General features: G+C 37.9%; 2 protein-coding genes across 2 annotated transcripts; both read right to left on the bottom strand.

The window, feature by feature from the left end:
* Positions 1 to 385: 385 nt before the first annotated feature.
* Positions 386 to 1,542, bottom strand: LOC101307859. The gene is made up of 4 exons (XM_004291697.1): positions 1,309 to 1,542; positions 1,117 to 1,224; positions 854 to 1,034; positions 386 to 751 (listed from the first exon to the last, which is right to left on the bottom strand). Coding segments are annotated over exons 1-4 (474 nt in total). The 5' UTR covers positions 1,493 to 1,542; the 3' UTR covers positions 386 to 750.
* A 1,519-nt stretch (positions 1,543 to 3,061) lies between these two features.
* On the bottom strand, positions 3,062 to 5,520 carry LOC101307561 (mitochondria fission 1 protein-like). The gene is made up of 5 exons (XM_004291696.1): positions 5,379 to 5,520; positions 4,351 to 4,483; positions 4,089 to 4,213; positions 3,646 to 3,709; positions 3,062 to 3,557 (listed from the first exon to the last, which is right to left on the bottom strand). The coding sequence occupies exons 1-5, from the start codon at positions 5,469 to 5,471 to the stop codon at positions 3,472 to 3,474; spliced, it is 501 nt and encodes a 166-aa protein (XP_004291744.1). The 5' UTR covers positions 5,472 to 5,520; the 3' UTR covers positions 3,062 to 3,471.
* Positions 5,521 to 11,881: the final 6,361 nt, after the last annotated feature.

The raw sequence follows: 11,881 nt of genomic DNA, 5'->3' as shown, positions 1-11,881 counted from the left end.
ATTTTTGTTGCTTCAGTGTCCTTTTAGCACCCTCCATCTTAAAATCAAATTGTTGGATGCTGGGAATACTATGAAGTTTTATGTATAGCCAGGCTATACACAATTATGAACTTCATAAGATCTACTTGCAACAATTTGATTTTAATAATTCCGCATGGTTTTTTTTTTATTCTTTTTTGTGGACTTCTACTTCTGTTGAATTGAAATGTCTTGAGACTTCCATGTTAGTTTTTTTTGGGAGGAAAGAGACTTCATGTTAGTTGCTTGTGAACCTTTGATGAAAGATATTGAAGTTATTTATGGAGCAGAAATGCTCATATTGGTTTGATTTTTAGTTAAGTTTCTCCTCAACCTGCAAAGGATCTTTGACAGATGAAGCAACCTTCGTATAAGCAAATGACATAATAGGTTAAGCCTTCTAATGACTCCAACAACATTTGCCTTTACACGACACACGCACAGCTCTGTATACTGTACATGTTTTTCTTTTTATATGTAAAAGGAAAACAAAGAAACAATAATCAACATTTGATTAAAGCGAAGAAAAAAACCAGGGCATACATCACAAAAGGAAGTAATCCAAATTAAAAGAAAGCACTGGTAATTAAGTTTAATATACATCGTTATTTAATCTTGATAGCTAGCTTGCTAGTTTATTTTGACTGGGGAGGGCAAAGGGTTTTGATTGGCTCTGAACACGATCGTAAGAGGCTGGCTGTCTTTTCCAGTTTTCCCTTTCCACTGCTCAATTCTGCAAAATTTAAATATGATCGACATCATCATATCCATATTGTTTAGTAGAAACTAATAAAGATTGAATGGTTATACAATATATATAGGCATATATACGGACCATATATAGTTGTGGTGTTGAAAGGTGATGGCATTGGCATCATGAACTTGTTGACTGCTGGGGTTGAGGCAAATGCACTGTGACAACTCTAATGGATAAACAAGCGTACAAGCGCATGCACTTTGACACGATTTCTTGCAATCTTTATATGGAATAGGCACCGTCCTCCTCCTATATTTTCCTGTCACTCACACAGCATGCATTAAGGTTAATTACAGATTGTAAATAATAATAGGCGACCTCGCAGCTTGATTAGTAATTACCAGGGTCAAGGCAAAAACAGAGTGATAGATCAGGCGGCCAAACTTGAGTGCAAGCACAGCTCTTACAGGATTGGATGCATTCTCTATAGGGAGAATATGTTGATATTTCTGCAACATCAAGAACCATGAATACAATGTTGTCCTATATATGACAGGAATTACAATATGTTAGTTAGGTGAAACAATATATACCAGAGTTGAGAGATGGTGGATTGTTGCTGGGAATGGAACTAGCGGAAGCGGAAGCGGTAGAATGAGAATGCCTAGACTTGAATATGTCCACCAAGTGATCAGTTAAGCCTCGAGCATGGGACCAAGTTGATAATGTTGCCGCAACCAACACCAATATTAACACTGCTGATTGAACCTTCACCATCTTCAATCTTCTCTTCTTCAATTAATTACCTAGCTAGCTACTCAATGACCAGTTAAGAGCTTGTTTGTTTATCCACATTTAGGAACTTTATATTGCTACTGCTATATAGTGGCTAGCTGTAGAAGTCATAGAGTATCGTATACTTACGTGTTCATTACTGGATCAAGACACCTGAGACATAGTGCAACATGTCAAGTTTAATGCATGCACGCAGGGGTGTATATAGCTTCAAAAACCAGATATCGAAAGGAAAAAGATGAAGGGAATGTCTGACATATATGTATGTATATAAGTTATCTATGAATTGTTTTCTTTTATGTCATCAATGGACACTTCGTATATGTTTCATGCATCATGAGGACCGGCCAGGTAATTAAGAAAACTGATATTTAAAGTAGCGATGAACTAAGTCTCTAGCAAGGCTAAGCAAGGCATTTGGATAGACAGCCTATAGGTAGTAGAGAGAACTTGTTGGTCTTATTTGGAAGCTAAGCAAAAGGTTGATATAATTAGGGTGCTTAAGTTAGGTCATTTCCATGCCAATTAGTTATTATTGATGCAGGTGCACATTCATAATCCTATGTAACTGTATGAAGGATTGGATGTGGGACATGTTGGATTCCCTTCCGTGTTCTCAAATTGATATGTACTGAAAGTTTCAGAAACAATGTTATGTGGCAGGGAAGGTTTGTAGATGATCTTTCGAGTTTTGATTATGTTTAGATCGGACATTACCATCGAGCAAATAGATGGTCGATGAACTCTGCTTAAACAAGAAGTACAGTAGACACCTAATCCGTTCAAGATGTAATTTTGAGGATTTATGCAATGTCCCTAAGTAGCTCGAGGTTCTTTATCTCGATGAATAACGATAGCAGTGTTGGACTTACAAGACTCAGACTGAGCACTAACTCTAAAAGTTAGCAGTTCCCATTTTACAATTCACTCTCGATTTCCTCTTTAGTAAATTGAGTTCTAATTTTTAATAATCTTTATAAAAGTTTAACAACAAAGAAAAAAAAAGAGTATGAGCTGAAAAAACAGAGTATGAGTTGTAAAACTAGGAGTGGAAATTTCAATATCCTACTCTATACCAATACCACAGAAGGAAGAACTGCCAGAAAAAAAGGAGGAACTGCCAGAGAGAGATATAAATGACCTGTTTACGTTTTGTTTCCAGTTTCTCGGGTCTTCTACAACATCTTGTGACCAAAAAAAGTGGACAGAGAAATGCTCATGGAAACCCACAACCACAAGCCAAACACATCCCCAATCTCAAAACCAAGAACAATTTTTTTTGTTTTTTGAATAGGCTAAACGGCCGCTCTCACCATCAACGAAATCCAAGAACAAGCTGGTAAAACTGTAAAAGTCGTAAAACCAATAAGTACTTTGGTAAAAAAGAACCAGCTTTTGTTGTTGGTAATAGTCGTAAAACCAATAAGTACTTTCAAAACCAAAAGAAGCACTGAATTCCAATGCATAATTGCATATAAAGAAGATTGACAATACCATGCCAAACAGTCATCAAAGATTTATAAGGACTTGGATATTATAATCCAAAGTGTTGAGCAGAAGGTAATCTGAATAATGTGAATAATAATAGAGTTACTATTATCTACGCCTAGGCTGTTGCCCAGGTCAGAAGAAATAGCGACTCCTTTCACATGCATGTCTTTGGCAGAAAGTTGAACAAGTTGCACAAGCAAACTCGAACAAATAAATTTCCTGCCTGTTATAGCCCCAAACGTGAGGCAAAAACAGATATTTAGAGCCTAATTCAGCAAAGTTAAGACAGAAAACACAAACACATCATGTTTTATAATATACAGAACTTCAAGCTGGTGTATATACGCTAGCATTCATTTTACGTCTAATGTAAAATTCTATGAACAGGGACTAGAGCAGCCAAGCAACATAATTCAAAAGGCATGTTCATCTAATAAATTTGCAGATAGGTGTAGGGTTTGAAAGCATGATCACTTCTTCCGAGCCACGGCTGCAGCAATTCCACCAGCAATCAGTCCAACAGCAGTTGCAGCAATTCCTATCCCTATCGCACCATCTACATTTAAACCAAATGGAGACAGATTTGTCAGTGGCTGAGCCACACACACACACACACACACACACAGTTTCACAATTATTTCTACCTCTTTTGATCCGGTCTTCATTCATTTTCTTAAGGGTCAGCGCCTGTCTCCAGGCAGGTGCAATCTACCAAAACACCATAAAAATCTAATGAAGCACTTTACAACACTTACTCATCGAGAAAAAAAAAAGCTTAACTATAGTTTCAAGGAATTCAGGGAAGGAAAAACAACAACAACAACACTCGAAGCTTTGTGTTTTCTTTTCCCTTTCTTATTAGGCTCACCTACATACAACCTGATAAACAGTTTATGTAATAAATCATAAAGAAAGCCAAATACTCAGATAATGAAAGAGATTAGCCACTAAATGTGCCTAACTTTTTGCAGGACTTCAATGAAGATAGACCGATCTCAAATATGAAGAACAAGTAATTTGAAATTACATCGTCATGCAGTATGCTCTGGATTGTGGACATAAACATATAAGAAGCTAAATACCATACCATTAAACACTGTTCAACAAGTTCCCTACTCTTAGAATAGTCACCACTTCGGTAATACCCAACAGCAAGAAGATAAATAGTCTCTCTCAATTGCAGAGGGGTGCTATTAGCATCACTCACAGAAGCTGCAAATCACCAGTATCAGGTCAAAACAATGTACAGAAATAATCCCTAAAGTCAAGAACAATATGGAGGTGAACATCCTATAATAAGTTAACATATACACAACAGAAACTTCGAAATTAACTAACAAGGGACGAACCTTCAAGCATTGCTATTCCACGTAGCACATCTTCTGGATGCCTTGAATGAACAAGAGACCATGACAGACGCATGAGACATTCTTTGAACAACTCGGAACCTTTCTCAGCCTCAGCAACTTCTCTTTCACATCCCTACATCATAGTATAGGTTCAGAAACATGCAATCACAGGAAAACATCTTATTAATGCAATATGCAGCATGACTTGTAGTTGAATACTCATTCCAGCTTATAAATCAGTTCTTGAATCTATTCAATCTTCTCTTATACATGATTTATTTCCCTGTAGAGATGTATTATGCTAAGAATTAGTGAGTACTCAAAAACTTCAGCTTCTGACCAGCTGAAACATTTAACCACGCTTTAGAGGGCAGACTTCCTCGCGAGCCTACCCATTTATGATAGTGTGTTGGTAGCCATCTACTGTAGTAGCTTCACTCATGTCCAAGAATTCAATGAAATAACACTGGGCATACAATAAATTAGAATGAAAACACACAAATCAGGGGAAAGGTACACAGACACACACATATCTAAACACAACATACTCAATGCCATATACATGTCATTGCTGCGTTTCTAGTACATAGAAATGCGATAATTTCACTCAAAATAATAAAAAAAAAAAAAACTTGGAGAGCGCATCAATATATAGCCAGTAGCCTCGGATCTTAAATCTAAATTGCTTATCCAAAGAAGAAAAAGGGAACCCATGTAGAGTTGATTCTAAACATGCTCTCAATCACAATCTAGTTGTTTCTGTACAGATGAATTGCCGACGGTTCATCTCAGAGGGGCCATTTAGCGAAGAAGTAATCAAATGATTATACCTCTGTGTAATTAAAATGACAAGCCGAGTTTTATATATATCTTAGAGGAGAAAACCGATACTCTATATTTTTTTGCTAAAACTAACAGGGAGTTCAAAGTTGAGGTTATAAACGCAATTCACAAAGGGATATGGAAAGCAAGAATATGAGAAATAATTAGTGAAAATGGAAGAAATAGTAAGGAGGAGAAGTAGTTACGGCGATGACGTCGCGCTCGCACCAGGGGATCTGGTCGCCACCAGTGAAGAAATTGCCAACCGACTCGAAGAATTTCCCAATATTCGCCTCCATTTTCGTTTCAGCTTGAGCTGCGTGCTTGGGTTGTTGAGCACGGGAGGGGGCTCTATAAAGCCTTTCCTTTTCTTTTTGGTCTCTCTCTTAAGGGCTAAGTCCTCTTTTGGCCCAAAAAAAAAATTTCTTCGTTGTTTCCTTTGTTTTTTTTTTTTTTTGGTCATAATGCTCATTTACCCATATTTTAAGCAACTTTTTTCCACCGGCAAAAAGACATGTTTGATGAAGTATAAAATGTATAGACAAAAAGATAGCAAGAGAATCATCATCTTATTTATTGATATGAACCCTTTATATAGGGAATTACACAATACTAATATGGTAGGGATATGAATACATAGATCTAGTCTAACTACATATCCTATTGACATTTTATATAGGGAATTACACAATACCAATATGGTAAGGATATGAATACATAGATCTAGTCTAACTACATATCCTATTGGCATAAGACCAAGTTACATATAAAGAATATCTAGAAAGATACAGAATATCCTAGAACACTCCCCCTTGTGCCGCGAGCTGATATGCCGATGGTGCTGATTTGTTGCCTCGTCAAAAACCTCGTCAAGTCACAAAAACCCTGTGGGAGAAAAACTGAACCTTAATCGTAGGAGAAAAAGAGTACAACACACCCTTCACATTTGATAGTGACATATATGTATGTGCTATACTCCCCTTGAAGTTTGCACCTCCCCTTGATCTTTACATCAATCATAGGGCTCTTCTTGATTTTTACTAATCACGGAAGTTTCAACAACTTAGTTTGTCAATGCTCTTTAACATGTCTTCAAATGTGGCATTAGGCAATGATTAACTAAATCATGCCGTATTGTCCTCAAATGATCTTTTACATTTAGATCTTGAGGAGAAGGCCGCTTGTGAACTCAAAACATAAGTTCGTGCAGGAAATCAGATTTCCGCGCAGCATGACCTTCAGTTAGTAGAACAGTCGTAACTTCCTCTGGGAAATACATATGAACGAACCGTAAATGGTTTTGGAAACTAGACTCATTTAGCTTTCCAACCATATATTACACATATTCTGGTTCGTCAGAAGTTGTTCACAAAGTCCCGTCGAAGTTGACTGTTTTGCCAAAATCAGATTCTCGGACAGATTCGTCCTACTTTACGAAAACGGCCATAACTCACTCAATATGATAGGTATGATCAAATGGTTGGTGTCCCTGGAAAGTAGACACATAGATCTTTCCAATGGTACCAGTTTCACCATTTTCCAGTGAGTGAGGTTTCTGATAGAAGCACAAAGTGCTATGTTTATAACGTATTTCCTATCCTATTTAATTATGTTATTTCCTTAATAATGTTAGTTATGACATGTTTTGTATTTGTAGAGGCAATAAGAGCATAAATCGAGAAAAGACGGTTAAATCGTGAATTTAAGAGAAAAATATAGAAAGCCTAAGTCCAAGGAGGGAAGAAGAAGTAAATTTGGATTCCAACTCTAAAAAAAGAGGAGAAAAGTCAAACTTGTGGAGCTAGAAGAGAAGTTCAACTTGAACAAGTAATCCTTGCTTTGAAGACTCTTGGAGGCAATGTATCTGGACATGATTCAAGCTACATTCAAAGCATTATTGCACATGTCTAGAAATATCTTTAGAGATAAGATAAATATCTTTGAAGATAAGGAAAATATCAATAGAGTTATCAGATTTTGTGCAATCAAGGAGGACCGTTGGATCAAGATTGAATCAAGGGCCCAGAGCAATTCATGGACACTATATAAAGGCTGTTTGGCTTCATAAATAATGATCATTCATTCACACGCAAACACCTTAGAGAAATAGAGAGCAGCCAAGCAGCTTCCTTTCCGTTGCGAGTTCCCTTCCTTTTGCCCTAGCCTTGACGTTGTATCAAGCGCGGCAGCCTTGGAGAGTAGGAGCCTTGAAACCGTAGCACCTCTTTTTCATCATCAAGCTTCTTGAAGATTGAAAAAAGTGTAGACTATGCCTCTACAGTTGTTTAGTTTTCTTTTCAATTTTGAGAACATAGATTCGGTTTTCATCAATGGAATTGGATGTTTGTTTTGGTTGTTTGATATTAGTGGATTCATATTTTAGTAAAGCATGTTAAAGTTTCGTTTATGATATTCTTTGCAATCTGGTTATGTTAACTCTTGTATTAGTAAAGCTATGTTTGTGTTTGAATAGACGTTAAAATGCATGTTAACGGTATGCCATGATTTAGTGCTATGCCGGTGTGGTAAGCATTAATCTATAGTGGTGGAAACTATGGTGAGTAGTTGAGAACATAGGTTGCATAGCAATAAGTGGGATTTCATCACCGAGTTAAGTTCAATCTTGATTCTTTAGAACTTAATGATTCATGTTTAGAGTAGACAGATGCTTGTAGCATTGATAGCAGCCTATGCATGAAATAATCTTTGATTGCGTGGTGTACGGATTAAAGATGATAAGCTAAGTAGAATCTATGGGTGCATAGCTGGATCAGTATGTACTCGAGGTTGTTGCTAGTAGTTGAGTTGTATAATTCAAGTTGTTTAGGATTGAAACGTCTCTTTAATTTTGTGGTTAAAATTTGAGTTTCTCTCTTTGTTGATGTGTTGAATGAATCGATCACTTGTATATATTAGTTTAGATTTTGTCTTTATCTTTTAGTAGGAATTTAGAATCAAACTTTCAAACCCCACACCCCCCCCCCCATTTTTACCTTGTATTATATGTATATTTGTAAATAAATACTTGTATATATCTTTATGTTAGCTACTAACTTTTACATGACCATTATTACAAGAGCACCTTTAGTCCCCGGATTGATCGAACCTTATTTGCTTTATACTACGATTGTCAAAAAGGGTTCTTAATTGTCGCATGCCCGGTAAACGGGCACGTCAGTTTCCTGTAGGTCCCGTGGAGCTTGACCTACGAAACTTGGCAGATTCTGATTTCTCTATTGATGTGTCTTTCTTATGTAAGGATAGAATAAGCCTCAACCTTTCATACCATTAAGTATTGAAAAAGGAATTAATTCCATTACATTGGCATTGTGTGGGCGCATAGCTACACTTAGCTTTACAACTTTTCATAGCGAATGCGATGTTAAGTCTTTCGTATTGTGTTGAGTACATTGATGCGTCTTATTGTACTTAGATGGGAACTCCATCTCTTAACACATATTTGTCATCTTGCTTTAGACAAAACAACGGATCTCTCTTTAGAGCAAAGACCTTGACTAATCATGGGAGTATATGTAGGCCTCACTTTCGTTAGAGCGTCTAAGCCAATTGATGGAAAATCATCATCAATACAGTCATCGAGTGCTTTATCGAGACCGTGTCTTCCCAATATCTTTTTCTTCGGATGTTGATACATATTGGCATCTCTTGATCCATCAAGAATCCATATAAATCCGGAATGAACATGCAAAGACATAATTCACCATATCCCTTCCAAATCAAGTAGAGTCCATTTGCGTTTCAATACATTTGTTTCAATACATTTAGCAAATGCGTGCTCCTGTGGTCTGGAGTCACTTGATTCAGATGAATGACGTCCGTTTAAGACCTTCATGTATATCTATGATCCCATAGAGATGTTATTATGACCATATTCATAGGCTGCATGTTCAGTTATTCAGAAACTACCAAACTGACAAAGTAGTGGAGTGCAATGACATCCATTATGAGAGCATATCTCATCGTAGTCGATCCCAGTGTGTGTTAGTGAGAGGCTTTGTGCCATCTTGTTCTCACTACGCTATCTAACAAAGATATAGTTGATAGGGTTTAGCTTGCAGTGTCGGCATCACCTGCCCAAGGACCTATCTCTTTGTTAATGCTGGATCACATCTTTCCATTAGGCCAATCAACTAAGTTGATATCCATCAACGAAGGGTGATTCGATAGTAGACTCATTATCCCACGTCATCATGTACACTACTGTAATACTTGTAGAGATCTCTATATGGATTGGATTTGACATTGAGGCGTCCCCAAACGATAATCACAATTCAGACTTCATGAGACGGATTTGAGTATCACTGATCAATGGATCAGGTTGTGCCAAGCTCGCTTTCTTCCTAGTGCGAGAAAATATCGAACCTAAGGGCCTCCCTCCTTTTGGGGAGCCACACGACCTTGTGACACCACTTTTGCCACTATATGGCGTCACCATATCACCATCCATGGTGATGGCGTCAAGACCAACACCTTTTGGTCGCGCTATGTCCTTTTGATAGAACATCAATCATTGCAGACATATTTGCAGCATGTGATCTTGTCACTTTAACACTTTAAGCATTTGGGATCAAGATGAGACTTAGTGGGACAAACCACGATAATTCACGTTGTTCCACTTGAACATTTGTGTTTTTATCTCCCCATAATGGCGGGAATAGTGTCTCATCAAAGTGACAAAAAATGAGATCGCCTGACAAGGTTTCTACATATGCAGATTATAGGTGGAAGTTCATATCCAACCTAGATACTTATTCATCTCAAATGACCCATCATTGTGCGCGGTGGCAGTATGATTTGGCACCTAGAAATAACATCTAGCAAAGCTCAAGGATTGGAGATCCGTTTCAATCTTGTTTGAGCTCAAGTATTGCAATCCTGGTACGCAGTCACGAGTTGTAGTACAAAAATATTTAATGATAGTGGGTCGTAGATCAATAGTAAAGCTGCATGCAAATATTGCATAGCCCCAAGATGCATTAGAAAGATTGGTGCGCATCAATAATGTTCGAGCGACAAGCTAAAGTTGCTTGGTCGTAGCCTCCGTGAGACAGTATTGCGTATGAACATTGGGTACAAGACACTTCAACTTATATCCCGATAAACTTCTTTAAAGAATGGGTAGTGAGCCCGTAGAAGTATAAGCAACATAAGCAGTAGATAATAGTGTAACACGTGACCAGTGTGTTAACATTTCAACCAACACCATAAAGCATAAAAATGTGTGTGCAAGTTGGTTGTATCTATCTACATAGTTTGATGTAAGAATAGAATGTTCACTTTTGTGTTATTTAGCGTAGGAGGGTCTCACTCCTAATTTTGCTAAAGAATAGGCTTTCAAAACGAGCAATGAGTATTGCAGGGGGGCTAATGCGACATCGAGGGAAGGCCGGTGCACCTCAATTGCTTGAGGAATTGACCGGACGACCTCTAGGAAGTTGGAGTCGTGTTCGGGTGACGTCAATGTCCCCCGGGTCACCACCATGCTTCATGGTGATGCTAGATCTCGAATGTCTTCATTTTGAGCTGAAGAATGGATGTCCATGAGAATTTCTCAAAATTTGGGCCATTATATCTCTTCCAGGTTTACCAATTTGGTCAAACCAAAGCCTATATGAGTCGGTGTCCCAAATATCATGTTTGGCGACAACATGGAATTCGATATTCAAATCGTAGTGACATACAATCCACTAGATTGACTCATGAATTTCTCCAAGATGCGCTTCAGTTCGCATTCATGAGAAGGTATACACGAAAGAATTCTTGTTCATTCTCACAATGTGTTTTCAAATGAAAACTATTAACAAGAATGTCTTTAAAGCTCAATATGGTTCGATTGCCTCTCAATGCATAGAGGGTATCTGTGACATTGATCATGGTGCCATGAGGCATCAAGATTCAAGCTAAATCATGTCCCTGAATGACCGGTATGATTCAATCATTGTAGTCATAGAAGATTTACAAAGGCACAAAATTCAAAGATAGTTGCCGGTTCCTTAGAATGTTGTGGATAGTTCTACTACCTGCGAAGCACTCAATGTCTCGATGACACATATCTACAAGAAAGAGTAGATAGGCAAATTAATAGTTCCACTTGAACCATTTAGAAGGATTGAAAGAAGCTACGAAAAACTGCAATCCCGAGAATGCATAAAAATTTCCGCGCAGAATGACCTTTGCACACTAAAACAGCCATAACTTCTTCGTTAAAACAGATATGGATGAACCGCAAAAATTTCTGAAAACTAGACTCATAGAACTTTCCAATGATATAAAACTCACTGTCTGGTTCGTCTGGAACTGTTCACAAAGCTCAAACGAAGTTGACTCTCCAGAAGGGACAGATTGCTGTTTTTCGCAGAATTGGCATGTGCGAAGCTGTGAAGCTTGCAGGTGGCGTGTAGGCTTTTGCCTTAGCCAAAAGTGACGTGCGTATGATCAAAACCAAGTCCTTTCGGTCGTTCTAAGGTCGTAAACTCCATGACTAGTTAGCAAAAGCTCCTTGACACGAACATAAACTAACTCAGAGGACTTAGAGGATTCGATCATGATGATAATTTTCCGGTTTTGATAAGTCTTCAACATCTTTTGCAAGACGGCAATTGGTTTAATAACGTAGGGGGATCCAAAATCAAAAGCTTTCGGTAACTCCAAGTCAGTATGACCAGACATATCCGTGGAGGGTCGGTAG

Source organism: Fragaria vesca, linkage group LG2, assembly GCF_000184155.1.
Source record: "Fragaria vesca subsp. vesca linkage group LG2, FraVesHawaii_1.0, whole genome shotgun sequence".
In the NCBI taxonomy this organism is placed as follows: Eukaryota; Viridiplantae; Streptophyta; class Magnoliopsida; order Rosales; family Rosaceae; genus Fragaria; species Fragaria vesca.
The sequence above is the reverse complement of the archived record's forward strand: the minus strand, read 5'-3'. Positions and strand labels throughout refer to the sequence as shown.

Bases quoted from the DNA above. Each gene is read 5' to 3' on its own strand.
- LOC101307859 (XM_004291697.1), bottom strand. From the start codon at position 1,492: ATGGTGAAGGTTCAATCAGCAGTGTTAATATTGGTGTTGGTTGCGGCA. The intron at 1,225-1,308 runs GTATATATTGTT...TTGATGTTGCAG, and splicing joins TCCACCATCTCTCAACTCTG to AAATATCAACATATTCTCCC. The intron at 1,035-1,116 runs GTAATTACTAAT...TGTGAGTGACAG, and splicing joins CTGTTTTTGCCTTGACCCTG to GAAAATATAGGAGGAGGACG.
- LOC101307561 (XM_004291696.1), bottom strand. From the start codon at position 5,471: ATGGAGGCGAATATTGGGAAATTCTTCGAGTCGGTTGGCAATTTCTTC. The intron at 3,710-4,088 runs GTATGGTATTTA...GTGTTTTGGTAG, and splicing joins TTGTTGAACAGTGTTTAATG to ATTGCACCTGCCTGGAGACA. The intron at 3,558-3,645 runs GTAGAAATAATT...GTTTAAATGTAG, and splicing joins TGAAGACCGGATCAAAAGAG to ATGGTGCGATAGGGATAGGA.